The 14,408-nt window shown below is 42.7% G+C and overlaps 1 protein-coding gene across 1 annotated transcript in view; it reads right to left on the bottom strand.

Annotated features, from left to right (window-relative positions):
• htra1a (HtrA serine peptidase 1a) overlaps positions 1-13,492 on the bottom strand; it is a 36,509-nt gene extending 23,017 nt beyond the window's left edge. Inside the window, exons 1-3 of the mRNA XM_012864950.3 lie at positions 13,033-13,492; positions 3,036-3,135; positions 1,833-2,037 (exon numbers count right to left, since the gene is read on the bottom strand). Of these exons, the coding sequence (XP_012720404.2) occupies positions 1,833-2,037; positions 3,036-3,135; positions 13,033-13,492 (765 nt within the window). The remainder of the gene's footprint in view (positions 1-1,832; positions 2,038-3,035; positions 3,136-13,032) is intronic.
• Between the last annotated feature and the right edge of the window lie 916 nt (positions 13,493-14,408).

Raw genomic sequence — 14,408 nt, 5'->3', positions numbered from 1 at the left:
TTTTTCACAGAGACCCTTTCAGCCCGAGGTAAGTGATAGTCTCCACCGGTTTCTCATGAGAGGAGCCGTTTCATATCCGTGTTGCTCTTGCAGCGTGTGTCTGAGCACAGATGGGGTCTACGCCTGCATTCTCACTTTACATATGTTGCACCCTGAAAAGCCGGCATGATTTCTAGCAGTTTTATACGAACTTCAGCTCCTGTCGCTTTAGATTTTGCAGTATTTTTTTTAGCTGGTTCATTAGGTAACGCTTTGATCTTGTTCTGTACAGCACAAAAAAACTCCAGTCCAACTAAATCATCTGTCCACAAAGTCATTTCTAAAGTTAGATTTGTCTCCATGTACTGTCCATACCATTGTTTCATCAGGAAACCACCTTTGATGTCTGCTTGAAACACTGGATCCAACGACCAGACACTCATTCGTTTATTCTCTTTCAAACAAAACTGTCCTGAAATCTAAGCTGTGACTCAGCAAACTAAAACTATAGAGAGCTAGTTCAGGATTTCAGAAGTGAGGTTTAAGGTTCTAAGCAGTAGATGACCTTCATGTAATCTTTGTTGAGCATCAATCCAAATTAGCAGGTCTCAGAAGCTGAGGTTAATGGCTGGTCCCAGAGTGATGCTCTGGTGTAAAACAACTTCGGTTTTAAAATGTCGTAGAGGTTTGCATGAACGCTACTTTATGAACCTTTAAATATTTATCACTGCTGCATTGACCGGCCCTTTTTCCCATAAGCCACAGATTGTTTTGTATGGCAAATGTAGGCAGGAAGCAGTGCGCCACCTATTGTCTTCCTATGTGAAACTCGCAAGAATGTAACTGCTTCTTCTCAGGCTGTTCTACCAACTGCCTCGGGACGGATTAGCAAGGCAGTTGTTGGTACAACGCTTGGTATTGCCAATACAGTAACACAACATGCTGTTGTAAAATGCCATAAAAACAAAGATATTAGGAAGAAACTGAACTCCCCCAGACGCCCTTGGGCCCAGCTCCAGCTCCCTGGGGGAGCCGTGAGGTGTGATTGGTCCGCAGGCTAGAGGCTGCAGCAGCTGGGCCGCTGCAGGCCACAGATGTGCTGGACTGCTGGTTCACTGTTGGCTACTACAGCTCAGTGAACATGTTCTTATTTACACAGAAGATAACTGATTCCAACCACTAAAGGCCATCCTAGAACCCCCAGGGGTACTAGGACCCCAGTTTGAGCCATTTATGTAAAGCATTTCCAGTTGGAGTATCTGCCTAATATAAAAAATATACAAATTAAACAAATAGGGTTTGCTTTTTACACATCTTTACTTTCACATCAGAAAGTTACTCTGACAGGAGATGCTGTAAATGCTCCATTCTGAGTGCGCGTTTTGCACTGGAAGATCATTGTTGGCCAATCGCCTCCTACCTCCATTTCCTGTCTCATTAACTATCAGTTTTCTTCGTAAATAGCCTCCCCATACCATTGTGGCAATGGTTTAAAGGTTCATAAAATACCGCTTGCATAAACTGCTTTGATGTTTTTGAGGTTGGAGTTGATTCAAGGTGGTCCAAGGGGACCAAACTATTTGGTCCGACCAAATATTCTGCATTTATACTAAGAAGATGGCAATAACGTCATCTACTGTAGGCAATATATTGTAGCCTTTTAACAAAACTTAATTTCAAAAATCATAAGCTATCCCCTGGTATCTCCTTAGGCGATTAAGCACTTTTTCAAAGATATTTACACCAGCTCCCCTTGAGGAGATCCATGCCTAAAACAGGCAACAACAAAACCGAAAGTATATTTAAAAAAACTTGGGTTAAACAGTGAGCCAGAAAAGCAGACTTGGACTGACCGGCACATCAATCTTGATGAGGGCTATGTCTGACTTCTCGTCCACGTCTTTGATTTTGGCGTCGTAGGAGGCGCCGCTCTTCAGCTCCACTTTCACCCTGTGTTTATTGGCCACAACGTGGGCATTGGTCACAATCTGGCCATCTTCTGACACGACGAAACCAGAGCCACTGGCCACAGCCACCTCCCGCTTGGAATAAGTCATCCTGGACAGGGACACGAGACAACAGTGGGAGGGAGAAGAAGTCTTTACTCACAGAACAGCCAGTGATATGTGTTGTTTTAGTAGATTTATTGTAAAATTTTCTGACATGTGTTTTCTTTATATAAAATGGATATATTATCAGGGATGCACCGATCAGACCTTTAATGAATAATTTTTGATCTCTCTTTGGAAAAGTTTGACCTGCCGATACTGATTTTAGCAGATTCCCATCTCTTTTACAGAACTAATATAGCTATAGCGGTCTGAATAATTTTCTCCAGCATTCCTGCCATGACTGGTCATTATGTCTTCATATTCGCCACTGAGGTAATTTCAAATAGCATGTCAGAAAAGAGCCGCTAATAAACAGATTTCTGTCGTTTTCAAACCAGGACAAAGTTGACTTTTTTTGCATTTACCACATTATATTTGGTTCCTGAACTAAACCCTGACAGGCTATTTAAAGTCCGCTTTCCTTTCATGCAGCTTCTTCATCTTCAAACACCTTGCTGATACTGAAAACTGCTAACTTCGGGTCTTCTTCCCCTTAAAGGCAAATCCATACAGAGTGAGTTATTGTCAGTGCAACCTGGCAGAGCCTCGTAGAGGTGGCGTGACAAGAAAGGGGAGATTTCTGAGTTTCTGACAAACAAAACCAACCGATAAAAAGACTATAGATGCAGGATTTTAGGAAAACAAAACATTTCTGTATTATTTTTCCAAACAGTATCGTGACCAGCACACATTTCTGCTCTAATGCTGTGATGATAACTATGATTTGATTTATTGTGCAGCTCTACTAAAGTTGTTCAGCGCTGGTCATCAGCCAGTTGCTTTTTTGTTTCTTTTTTTTTGTTAAACAGCTTTGCAGACAGGTTTGACAGGAAAACCTAAAGGCTTACAGACAGACAAAATCTGGTGAAATGAAAGGAAATTTTAGTCTGCGCCACTTTCGCCAAATCACAGAAACACACATTCAGACGAACAACTTGTACGTACTTGCGGAAAAGTTCAATGTGAACCACAGAGGGAGCGATTTTCTCCACCACGTCGGCGATGAAGTTGTATTTGTGCCTGGGGCTGTCTGGATTGTCCTGAGCTGCACACACACACACACACACACACACACACACACACACACACACACACACAAAGATGTCAGACTGGCAAAATAAACAGCCCATTCACCGAAATAGTGCATGATGTAAGAGTTGTGTGAGAATAGAAAACTGACACACACAAAAAAAAAGCCTGACCTTTGTCATAACACAGGGCGGAAAAAGAAAAGATGACACTTCTGAGGCTCATGCTGTCTAGGTCGGCTCTTGCATACGTGTTCATTTGTCATGTCTGGCCATAAACATAAGAAATTAGTGCTTTGAAATAAACGGAATCACATATCCAGCTTTGATCCAGTTAGAATAAATCCTGACCCGGTAATCAACTCCCTCTAAAAGTCATCGTTTCCTCGGAGCTTTTCATCCGTTTACTCTTAAACTCCTTTTTCTGCCACGTAATTTGGACCACTTTTTTTCCCCTCATGAGGCCAATTTTCAGTCATTACTTTCTGAAAGGAGAAGTCAAAGGCACCCATAAGCCCTGGGATAGCATTAATTGCGTTTAAGGAATGAAGACTCTTTTCGCTTGAGGCGCACTTACGCTAAAACAGGCTTGGAATGAAAATCTTCTTGGCAAAAGGGAAGACACCAAATTATACAGTATGAAAACATTTGTCAACCCACAGGGGGGATTGTGTCTTCATACGATCCCCAGATCCTTCCCAGCAGTCAAAAACCACATTCTATTACAATCCGTTGAAGCTTTAAGACATTTCGTGCAAAAACAGAAACGTATAGCACCGCGTGAGGCAAAAGCGAAAGTTGAAGGGTCAGTAAAGTAATAAAGACGTACCCTGAGGCTAGCATGAGTTTAAGGTGCTCCTCGGATTCCTTTTTGTTCAAGGTGGCTCAAAAATGCTACATTTACACTAAATTATAAATAAAAACAGCCTTCTTTAAAACCCTAACAAAACTTTTTCCCCACTTTATGAGCTATAAGTAAAGTTTTAATTGTGATAAATGCTCGGCTATTTTCTTAAAGCTGCGTTAAAGGAAGGTAATGGAAAGACTGCAGTCATTCTCCCCATGCTAGGTTTGTGGTCGGCTTCCATAGGATTAATGTGACCATGAGCAGTTCTGATGGTCAGAACTCATCTGGTTTCTCCCCATGAAGACTCCTGCTTCCATCCAGCTCAACATGTTCTGAAGAATATGGTCTCTGAGCACACGCTTAGATTTGACTGTGGAGAACAACACACGTACGGGGACATCTAAAAAGATTTGAACATTGCGCAAAAGTGCAATTTTTTTGCCAGTCGTTTTAGAAAGTGAAACGGTTGTTTTATGGTGGTTCATTACATGTAAATTATTTGAAGTTTTTATTTCTTCTAATTTTGTTGATTATGGCTTGCAAGTAAAGAAAGCCCCAAATTCTGTGTCTCAGAAAATTTGAATATCACATTAGACCAACCAGAAAAGGATGTCTTAAGCCCAAATGTCAGACTTCTGAACAGTGCGTTCATTTCTATGTACTAATACTTAGTCGGGCCTCTTGCATGAATTACTGCATCAATGCTCCGAGGCATAGAAGAGGCGATCAGTCTGTGGTGCTGCGTTGGTGTAATAGAAGCCCAGGTTGATTTGATAGCTGCCTTCAGGTCTTCTGCCTTGTTGGGTCTGGGGTCTATCATCTTCCTCCTGGGGTCTATCATCTTCCTCCTGACAACAGATTTTCTCTGGGGTTCAGGTCAGGGGACTTTGCTGGCCAATTAAAAACATGATGGTCATTGAAGCAGCTTTTGGTACCTCTGGTACCAGTGTGGGCAGCTACCAAGTCCTGATGGAAAATAAAGTCAGCATCTCCATGCAGCTTGTCAGCAGAGGAAAGCATGAAGTGCTTTATAATTTCCTGGTAGACGGCTGCGTTGGCCGTGGACTTCAGAAAACCCAGTGGACCAACACCAGCAGATGACATGGCACCCCAACCCATCACTGACTGTGGAAACTTCACTGTGGACTTCAAGCTACGTGGATTCTGTGCCTCTCCTCCCTTCCTCCAGAGTCTGGGACCTTGATTTCCAAATGAAATGTCAACTTTTCTTTTATCTGAATACAGGTCTTTGGACCGTTGAGCAACAGTCCAGTTCCTCTCCTCCATAGCCAAGGTACGATGCTTCTAACATTGTCTCTAGTTTAGGAGTGGTCTGTCACGAGGAATCCGACATTTGTAGCCCATGTCTAGTATTCATGTGTGTGTGGTGGGTCTTGATGATACCCTATCATCTCAGTCCACTCCTAGAAATTGTTGAATGGATGTCGCTTGATAATCCTCTCAAGGCTGTTCACCTTTTCCTATCACACTTCTTCCTTCCAGTCAATTTGCTGTTAATATGCTTTGATGCAGAACTCTGAACAACCAGGAATCAGTCGGTGACCGTCTTCTGGACATCTGTCCAGTCAGCAGTCTTCCCCATGATCATGTAGCCTACCTTTTAAAGGCTCAGGAAACTTTTGCATGTGTTTTGAGGTAATTAGCTGATTTTGGTGGGACACCACAAGTTTTCATTATCTGTGAGCCATAGTCATCAAAATTACAAGAAACAAGAAAGGCTATTATATCACTAAGTGTAATGATTCTCTATATGAGATTCACTTTCTGAGATGACCTGCAAAACAATTGCACTTGTACCTGTATGTGTTGCCTTGTAAAATGTGATCTTTTTCACGTTTTCTCGCTTTACGACCACTGGATTTTATGTGACAGACCAACACAAAACAAAGCTGGAAATGGAAAAATAAAAATAAAAATAAATAAATAAATAATAATAATAATAACACCAAGATAAGCAGGCAGAAAAGGAGAGCATTAATCTGAGAAGCAGCCAAGAGGACCATAGTAACACTGGAGGAGCTTCAGAGATGCCCAGCTCAGAAACCCACTACTGAAAGACAGTTGTAAAAAGTGTAGTTTAAAGCCTCAAGCTATGTATATAATGAGCACACAACCAGAGCTGCAATACAATGGTTTAGATAAAAGCACTGTCAAGTACCAGAATGGCTTAGTCAAAGCCCAGACCTAAATCAACTTTAGAGCCTGTGGCAAAACGTAAGCATTTGTCTTCACAGATGCTCTCCTTCCCATCAGAACGAACTTGAGCTTCCTCCACCTTACCATGGTCCTCTCAATACTTGGAGAAGGATAAAGCAAGAATTGTGAATGTAGGACAGCATCGATCCACATAGTATTTGTCAGAGCCGATTAAATACGAGACTGATCTCTGTCTCCCAGGCCGTTTTAAAGTGTCAAGTTACCCTGGGATTCACAACAAACATTTTTTAGACAAGAAATGCCTCTAAAATGGGAGCTGGTCCCAACACCTCCTCAGTACCTTACAGACTCTGACATAAAGCAAATTAATTATAACAGTAAACAACTTTTGGCAGACACACAGACATGACTCAGTTTTGCAAAACACCCTGACATATAAAGAGGAATGATTTGCTTTGACTTGTTGTGAGTAAAGTCCACCCCCCCCCCCAATCCCCTTATATGGAAGACATATGGAGACATTTGGTGACTGCTAATAAAAGAGCCAAATAAAGTCAAGCATCCGTTAACAACAGTCAGATGGCTGACGGATAGTTTCTGGAGGTCATGAAGGTCTTTAAAAAAAAAAAAAAAAAAAAAATCAGGAAAGCGTTAAAACGTGTTCAAGAGATTTTCTTGTAAAAACACCAGAGATTCTTTGCCATCTCTAGCGCACACAGAGCTAACTATCTTCACAGCTTGGTGTTTCTCTCCCAGAGCTAAATACTAAAACCACACAGGGCCCCAGCTCGTTTTCCCATACATCTCACCCAGTGCTTTACTGGCACTTCCACACAGAGGCAGCTTGCTCTGTTACATAAGGAACCAGACCATCAGCTTTTATTTTTATTTTCACTTTGCAAATGAATCAAAACGATTCTCAAGCAAAACTACAAATGTGGGCACGATGTTATGCTCCTCAACAAAGAGTTTTACTAGTTTTTGGTTCAATGTCTTTATTTTGTATATATATATATATATATATATATATATATATATATATATATATATATATATATATATATATATATATATATATATATATATATATATATAATATATAAATGTTTGTATGTAACAAAAGTAATTTCCCTCTGGGATTATTAAAGTATCTGTGACTCTGATTCTGAATGTCAAAATGTCACCTCCTGCCTCTTCCTAATTGGTTCCATCTGCACTCCTCAACTTGTCTATTTACATTTAAGAACTGACATAACAGTCCAAAAAAAAAAAAAAAGTTACCATACATCATGTCAACTCGCAGACATTTCGTTGAGCTCAGTGGAAAACATAATTAGTTCAATTACTTTTGCAGCCCATTGCAGGAGGGCTGAGGCGTTTCGCAGCTGGCGGTCAGAGGAGAAAGGCAGGTTGCAGGCTGCCAATCCATGAGAGAGCAAACACAGAATCAGACAGCCATTCAGTCTCACTGTCCAGGTCGATCTAAACAAATCACCGGCTGAACTAAAGGCCATGAGCTGCAACTGCAGGCAACACACAAACAGGGCGTCCAAACGCCAGAGTGAAAGGCAACAGCTGACACGCAGGACGCAAACACAGAGCGCAGACATGCAAAGAAGCTGAAAAATGTGCAGGAAAATTCATTAGAACGTGAGAACATGGAGCTGAATCACAAACTTAACACGAGAACCAGGCTAAGTACTGTCATAAGACTGTTTTGACAAGTGTGCAACTAAAAGTACCTTGGTGATAATTTGAATATTACTTTATGTTAGTTGATGGAAACAAAACGCAAACAGGAAACCTGATGCTAAATTACAGAAGAGGATTAGAACCATTCAAAAGCAAAGTTTATTCAATTATAACTAATCTCAGAATTCGGACTTTAATCTTTTGAGAGAAAAAAAATATTATGAGAAAGTCAGGATTCTGAGATTAAAGTCAGAATTGAATAAACTTCTTTTTTTTCCTTGAATGGCCCTAATTCTCTTCCGTACTAAAAAGTTTATCAGGCTGTAATTGATATAAAATGCAGCGAATCATGTTCAACGTTAGAAACGTACTGGGAAATGTTATCACGTTCAAATATATCCGTTCTGGGTACAGTACTTATGAAATAGAGAATTTTTTAAATACAAACCTGAATTAGAAATGGTCTAATTACTCTTTGCTTGAAGTGGGGACAAAAAGAGCAAAAATACAAGGCGAGATCTGGTTATAGGCCAACAGAGCATCATTATGAATCTTCCGACAGCAAGCTTTTAAAAGGGACACTGGCAACCTTTCAAGGCTGCTAAAAAAACACCTCAAGATTATTTAACTGAGTTACAAGTGAGTCTGAAGTGAGTCTGTGCTCATTACTCCGTAGGTCAGTAGGTCTCAGCACCTTTGTGTCTAGTATCCAAAGCAACATTTCTAGTGATTTACTGATAGTTAATAGCCTCCTATTTCCCTTGCCTTAGTCTAATTTCACCATGTCTGTGAAACATTTCCATGGTTCTTTTTATGGTTTCTATACTAGCAGAGCGAGTATAGCACAACAATTTTGAAAGCAAAACAATGAAAGCTATGTTATCTCTGGGGGGCGTTGTCTCTAATGGACCAACAGTGACTGTGATACAACTTTAGCAGGTAGAGCCAGGGTATCCAAGTCCAGTCTTCAAGGGAAGTTGTCCTCCATGTTTTAGACCCAGGACAGCCATTGATTGGCATCTGACTTGGAATGCACCTAGGAGGGCGGGCCTTTGTGTACCTAAAAACGGCAGCGCTCCGACTACTGGATAGGTGTCGAGACGTTTTCATAAAAACTGAGCGAAAGTCTGGTTGCCTCCGATTTAAGCGTATTTGGTGTTAATCTCATCAAGCAGCTGACACAAAATAGTGCACACTCTGGAAAAGAAAGAAAAACAAAAGTGTGTTGTTCTCAGACAACTTGCACATTGAGATCAATATCCTAATTAATTAGGACTACAGGGTGGCGAGAAGCGCACACACCTCCAAATTGCTTATATGGCTGCTGGGAGAATAAAAGTTGTGAATTTTCAGACTGCAATTAAACTGCAAAACAAGTTTCTCACAAAATTTCAAAGAGGAACCTTTTATCAACGATAAGGGCAGCGCTCTGCATCTAAATAGAACTCCCCGGACCTCTATCCTTTCATGTGGCTGATATAAGCTAAATAAAGCACTAATATTGTTTCCTCATCTAAAGTAAGGCCGAAACTCATGGTGGAGGAGCAAAAACCTCTCGTATTTTTCAGGGAAATGCAGGGGACTGTGAGGAAGCATCGTACCTCTTGCCGATCCCTGAGACTATAGGGCAGTTTCTCATCTGCTGTGAATTGTGCTCAAATAACTGGCCTTTCAGGGCTTGTTACAGCAAAACAAGCCCAAATCGATCACACACACCCCCCCCCCCCAGACTGTGGTTGAGCGATGTCATCATGTGTTTGTGCTGACATCGCATTTAGTTTGAACTGTTTTCTTTCTTAATGGGATAAGGGCCTTACTTATGACTTTTCCTCGAGACAAGCCCTACTTTATTTTCCAGTGTTTAAGTAATTATACTGTCATAAACATTTATCATGCGAGCAGAGGCTCGTCGAGTCAAACATGCAACTGTACAATCCAATGAAATTACACACGGCCTGCCCTTGGAGTGAACTTCCTGGCACATCACAGACGGGAGGGATGGGATGGTCACTGTCGTGACAGTCGCCGCATCTAAACATTTTTAATTTTGGTCAAATAAAACCGTTATTCTAAGATGACTGGTTATCACGCCCAAATGGATTCTTTGTATCTGCACGCAGTTAAGTGCGGGGGTTAAGTAAACAGGGGTCGGAAAAGCAGCAAGAGGTCAACAGACGTCTAGAGCAAGTAAGAAAACAGATGAGCAACGCACGAGGACAGGAGCAGAGACACGCTGGTAGAAAAGACGCAGAGCAAAGTCAGACACATGCAGGAAAAGCCCTGCTTTAATGTTGTGCGCAGCTGAGACAAGTTCAGGAAAAAAAAAAATTGCACATTCAGCAAATCCCAGCAGCCAGTCACTGAGTGCGCTCTGCAACATCAGCTGGGAAAGAAGGTAAGAATGGTACAGGGGATCGCCCGCTGTAGACCGCCATGTTTTCTCAGGTAGTTTTTTTTTTCCTGGCACCGCAATCAAAATCTGATCGCTCACGCAATTAGACACATACTTTCAACTGTTTAGCTGCTCCTCAAGCCTCGGCATGCAGTTCAGAGATAAACCCGGAGACTCGCGGAGATTCAGACGCTACGGGTGTTAAATTCTTCTAGACCCGTCTCCACGCTGTCTTTCTCTACCGCCGAAAGCACATCGTTTCAGGAAATAAAGGGGATCACTTCTAACTAATGAAACCAGAAGAATCGAGGGATTATCATGACCTAGTTTTGCTCGCCTAAACAGACAGTTTGCTCAATCACAAGCGAACTGTACTTTGTTTGCACGTGTTTTCTTAATGCGGGGCCAGGTTTGCAGGGCCAGGTTTGCAGGGCCAGGTCGGTGTCCCCAGAGACCAGAGAGGGGTTGGGTTTCTTCTAGCCTTCAAAGTTCACAGTCTTTGACGTGCAGCTTTAAGCGCAAACTACCCCCAGAGACAATAGGAAACGATTAAGACGGCACTGTTGTACAGTTTGGACAGTAAAACTTGAAATACGGCCTGCTCTGCTGCAGAGGAGGAAATTTTCCCTGGATGGAATTAGTAGCGCTCACCACAGTTATAGCAGCGGTTAGCTGGCTGGGAATGACTTACAGTAACCCTTTAAGTCGCTACCATAACTAACAGCGAATGTGGCGGCGCAGTCCGCCCTTAAACTGCGCCTCCTCGTTTTCAGATGTACGAGTAAAAGCCTTTCCTTAGAAGCGTGGGCCGCTAATTTGGAGCTTTCCTCCGAGTCTTCCTGCCCGATTGAAACTGTCCTCGACGGAGGAGGAATTGCGGCTTTGAGTCGGTTCCAGGAAATTGCTCCACGAGACGCTTGCGCGTGATTTATGAGTGACAAAAGAAACACAGACTGGGAGTGAGAGACAGAGAGGGCAAAACGACGAGGAGGAGGAAGCAGTTAGAGTTTTGTTACTTTGGGGGGGGTGGGAGGACCCAAGTTTCCCAAAGCCTTGAGGGCCTTGAGGGAAACCTTTGAGGCAGCAGGTGCAGTTTTTTTTTTCCATGCAGAAGTTCTTTAAGTACCCACTTCCAAGAGCGGTATGCAGGATAAATACACACCAAAAACCAAAAGGCATGGTATAGTATCTTTAACACCTTGAACTGCTCCTTCCTGAGTGTTTCAAGTGTTTTAGGATATAGACACATACCACACTGACGATGATGATGATGATGAATGACCCGCGTTTTAAACTGCACAGAATGTTGTTTTTTTCCCCCCCACGGTTGGGCCACATTGCTCCAAGACAATGATGTCAGTTTATTAAGGAACTGCTCCGATTAGACTGAAATGCTTTGACAAAGCACAGATCTGCAGGGAAACTCCAAGATCTACATTAAGTACAACAGTATTATTCTGTTTTTTTTTTTTTATCCACCTTTAACAATGCCCTCTCTAATCAACTAAATCACCCTGGCCATGCGATTTATCTTATGCTCATGTGACTCCACTGGGGGTGCATCCCAGAGGTCGGATCAACCTGGACATAAGTAGAGCAGCTCATGACTTCACCCAGTCAGGCAAAAGCGTTAACAGTCCTCAGATCGAGGCTAATTCTGGTGGGAACAAGGGGGAAACCCAGTTGAATGGCGGCCCTTGTAGTCCAAGACACATGGATATTGTGTGCCGCTCTGAGCTACATCTGTGCAAACGCCCGGCCAGTCAGAAACTTCAGAAGAGGTCAGGCTAAAGAGCTGGCAGAGAAAGGGGGGGAGGCGTTTGTTTTTATTTGCTAGAGTAGATTTTGGCTTTCAGTGCAGTTTATTTCTGCAGAAATGCGGTGTAAGTACATATCAATAAATTGGAATATCATAGAAAAGGTCATTTACTGTAGTAATTCATTTAAAAAGTGAAACTTTGGTTTTATAGATTCAACACATATGGTATTGTATTTCAATCGTTAACTTTGCGCCAAGTTTGATGCCCATGGCTAAAAGCCAACATAACTTTACTGCATGTAAAAAAAAAAAAAAAAAAGGTTATTTTACAAGTGTCAGCCAGTGAAAAGCATGTAGGTCATGGGCTCAACACTCGGGCCAGGTTCCTTTTGCATGATGGCATGGAGGGCGTCTTGTGGCTCCGCTGAGGTGTTAAGAAAGCCCGGGTTGCTTTAATAGTGGCCTCCAGCTCCTCTGTGATGTTAGGCATGTTTTCTCTCATCTCTTAGCACTGCTCTCTCTTAGAGTTTGCTTAGGCCAGTTGTTAGTGCGTCCCCGATCCACCTCAACAAGCAGATTTTCATACTCTGGGAACTGGACAACCAAATGAAAGGCAAAATGTCCTTCTATTTGAAAAGATGACTTTGCACCACTGAGGCTTAATACTAGAGGAATGCTACAGTTGTGGTCCGTCCCTTAAAAACTACAGATAAGGGTCGCATCTTGTAAATGTCCCTCTAGCCCCTGCTGCTTCTCCATCTTTTTCTACCGTACTTTTTCCTTCCACTCAACTTTCTATTAACATGTTTGAATGAAGCATTCTGTTAATAACGGTGTTCTTTAGCAGTGACCTTTTTTTTTTTTGGACAACTGAAGCCAGCAGACTGATGGTTAAGCCCATAACAACACCGTTCTGAAATTGAAATATGATAAAATGTGATTTTATCAATTGAATTTGGACTAAGCCACAATCTACAGCACCGTGTGCTCTTACCGCTGCTACAAAAATCCTCTCCACGTCCTAGTGAGAACAACCTGAGCCTCACCTTTCCCGCAGGCTCCCCGCTGAATGAAGAGGACAGGTGGCTGCTGCAGCTTCTGCGCCCGCCGGCTCACCCTCTTCAGCTCGCAGATACTCCGGTAGGACACGCCGTCGCTCCCGCAGACCGGCTCGGTGGACTTGCACACGCACATCCCGCTCTTGCTTCTCCTCCTCACCGTGGCGCTGTACGCCACCCCGCCGGAGACGGAGCACTCTAGCCCGTCTCCGCACGTCGGGTCGCCCAGCTTGCCCCCGCCGCCGCCGCAGGCTTCGCCCTCGCCGGACGCGCACACCGTGCAGCACTTGCAGACGTCGAGGGCTTGACCCCCGGGGCAGTCCGCCGGCAGACGTGGACACATAAATTTGTTGCACACAGAGGGGCATCCGACAACATAGCGACTGGAGGGCTGCGCGTCCGCCTGCAAAGACGCCGCGGCCGCGCACAGCAAGAAGGACCAAAGCATTATCCAAAGTAAAAAAGAAAGAAAAAAAAAGTTTTCAAAGTAAAACACGAAGTTTAGAGAAAAAGGAAAGTTCGACCCCGGCTTTCAGGGCTATAGGATGAGAGAGCTGAGTGGCGAGGGGGGAGTCATTGCAGCTGGAGACGCATTTATACAGAACTTCTGCGCAACCAATCTGTGCGCACGTTTTTACTGGCACCGCATCACACGCGCAACTTTCCAGTCAGTGGGAAAAGGCACGGAGAGTGGTGCGTTCACGGGACGCGCTGAAAGGAAATCCAGAGTACTGATGTTCCTGGAAAAGACTAGGGACCACATAAGAAGGAAAAAAAATGCAGGCAGAGGCATATTTAGCACAAATAATCCTCTCCGAGTGCCAAAAATACCATAGGAAAAAACTCTCTGATCTGATGAGATCAAAATAGAAATGTTGCGCCTGAATTCCAATAGTCATTCAAATTCATAACCATATGATACGTTTGCTTTTGGTGGAACAAAAATCTCTGAGAATTATTTTTGTTCTGTGATCTTTGAGCAAATAATACTGATATCTTCTTTTTGAACAAGTCTAGTAACGTAAAAGCATATGGGAAGAGTGAAGGGTATGAATACTTTCCTCTGGTGGTTGTACCTTTAAAAACAACAACATAAGAACCTCTCAATTTTGATTTCCCAATTAAGTTTGTTGATCAGTCCAGAAATGATCAGTCCAGGTGAGAGCTGTCCACATAGCTCTCACACTTGTCTTAACATAAATTGGACATAATGTCAAATTCTTTTTGAAATGTTTCCTTTTATGTCCTCATACACTGAGAACTCTCATAGATCTCAAACTATCTTTTTTTAAAAAAAAAAAAAAAAAAACCCACCTCTGTCAAGAGTGGTGGAATGATCCAGTTCAGGTTCGACCAGTCTATGT

The sequence above is a fragment of the Fundulus heteroclitus genome, chromosome 22, assembly GCF_011125445.2.
Source record: "Fundulus heteroclitus isolate FHET01 chromosome 22, MU-UCD_Fhet_4.1, whole genome shotgun sequence".
NCBI lineage: Eukaryota > Metazoa > Chordata > Actinopteri > Cyprinodontiformes > Fundulidae > Fundulus > Fundulus heteroclitus.
This window is presented reverse-complemented; position numbering and strand designations above follow the sequence as displayed.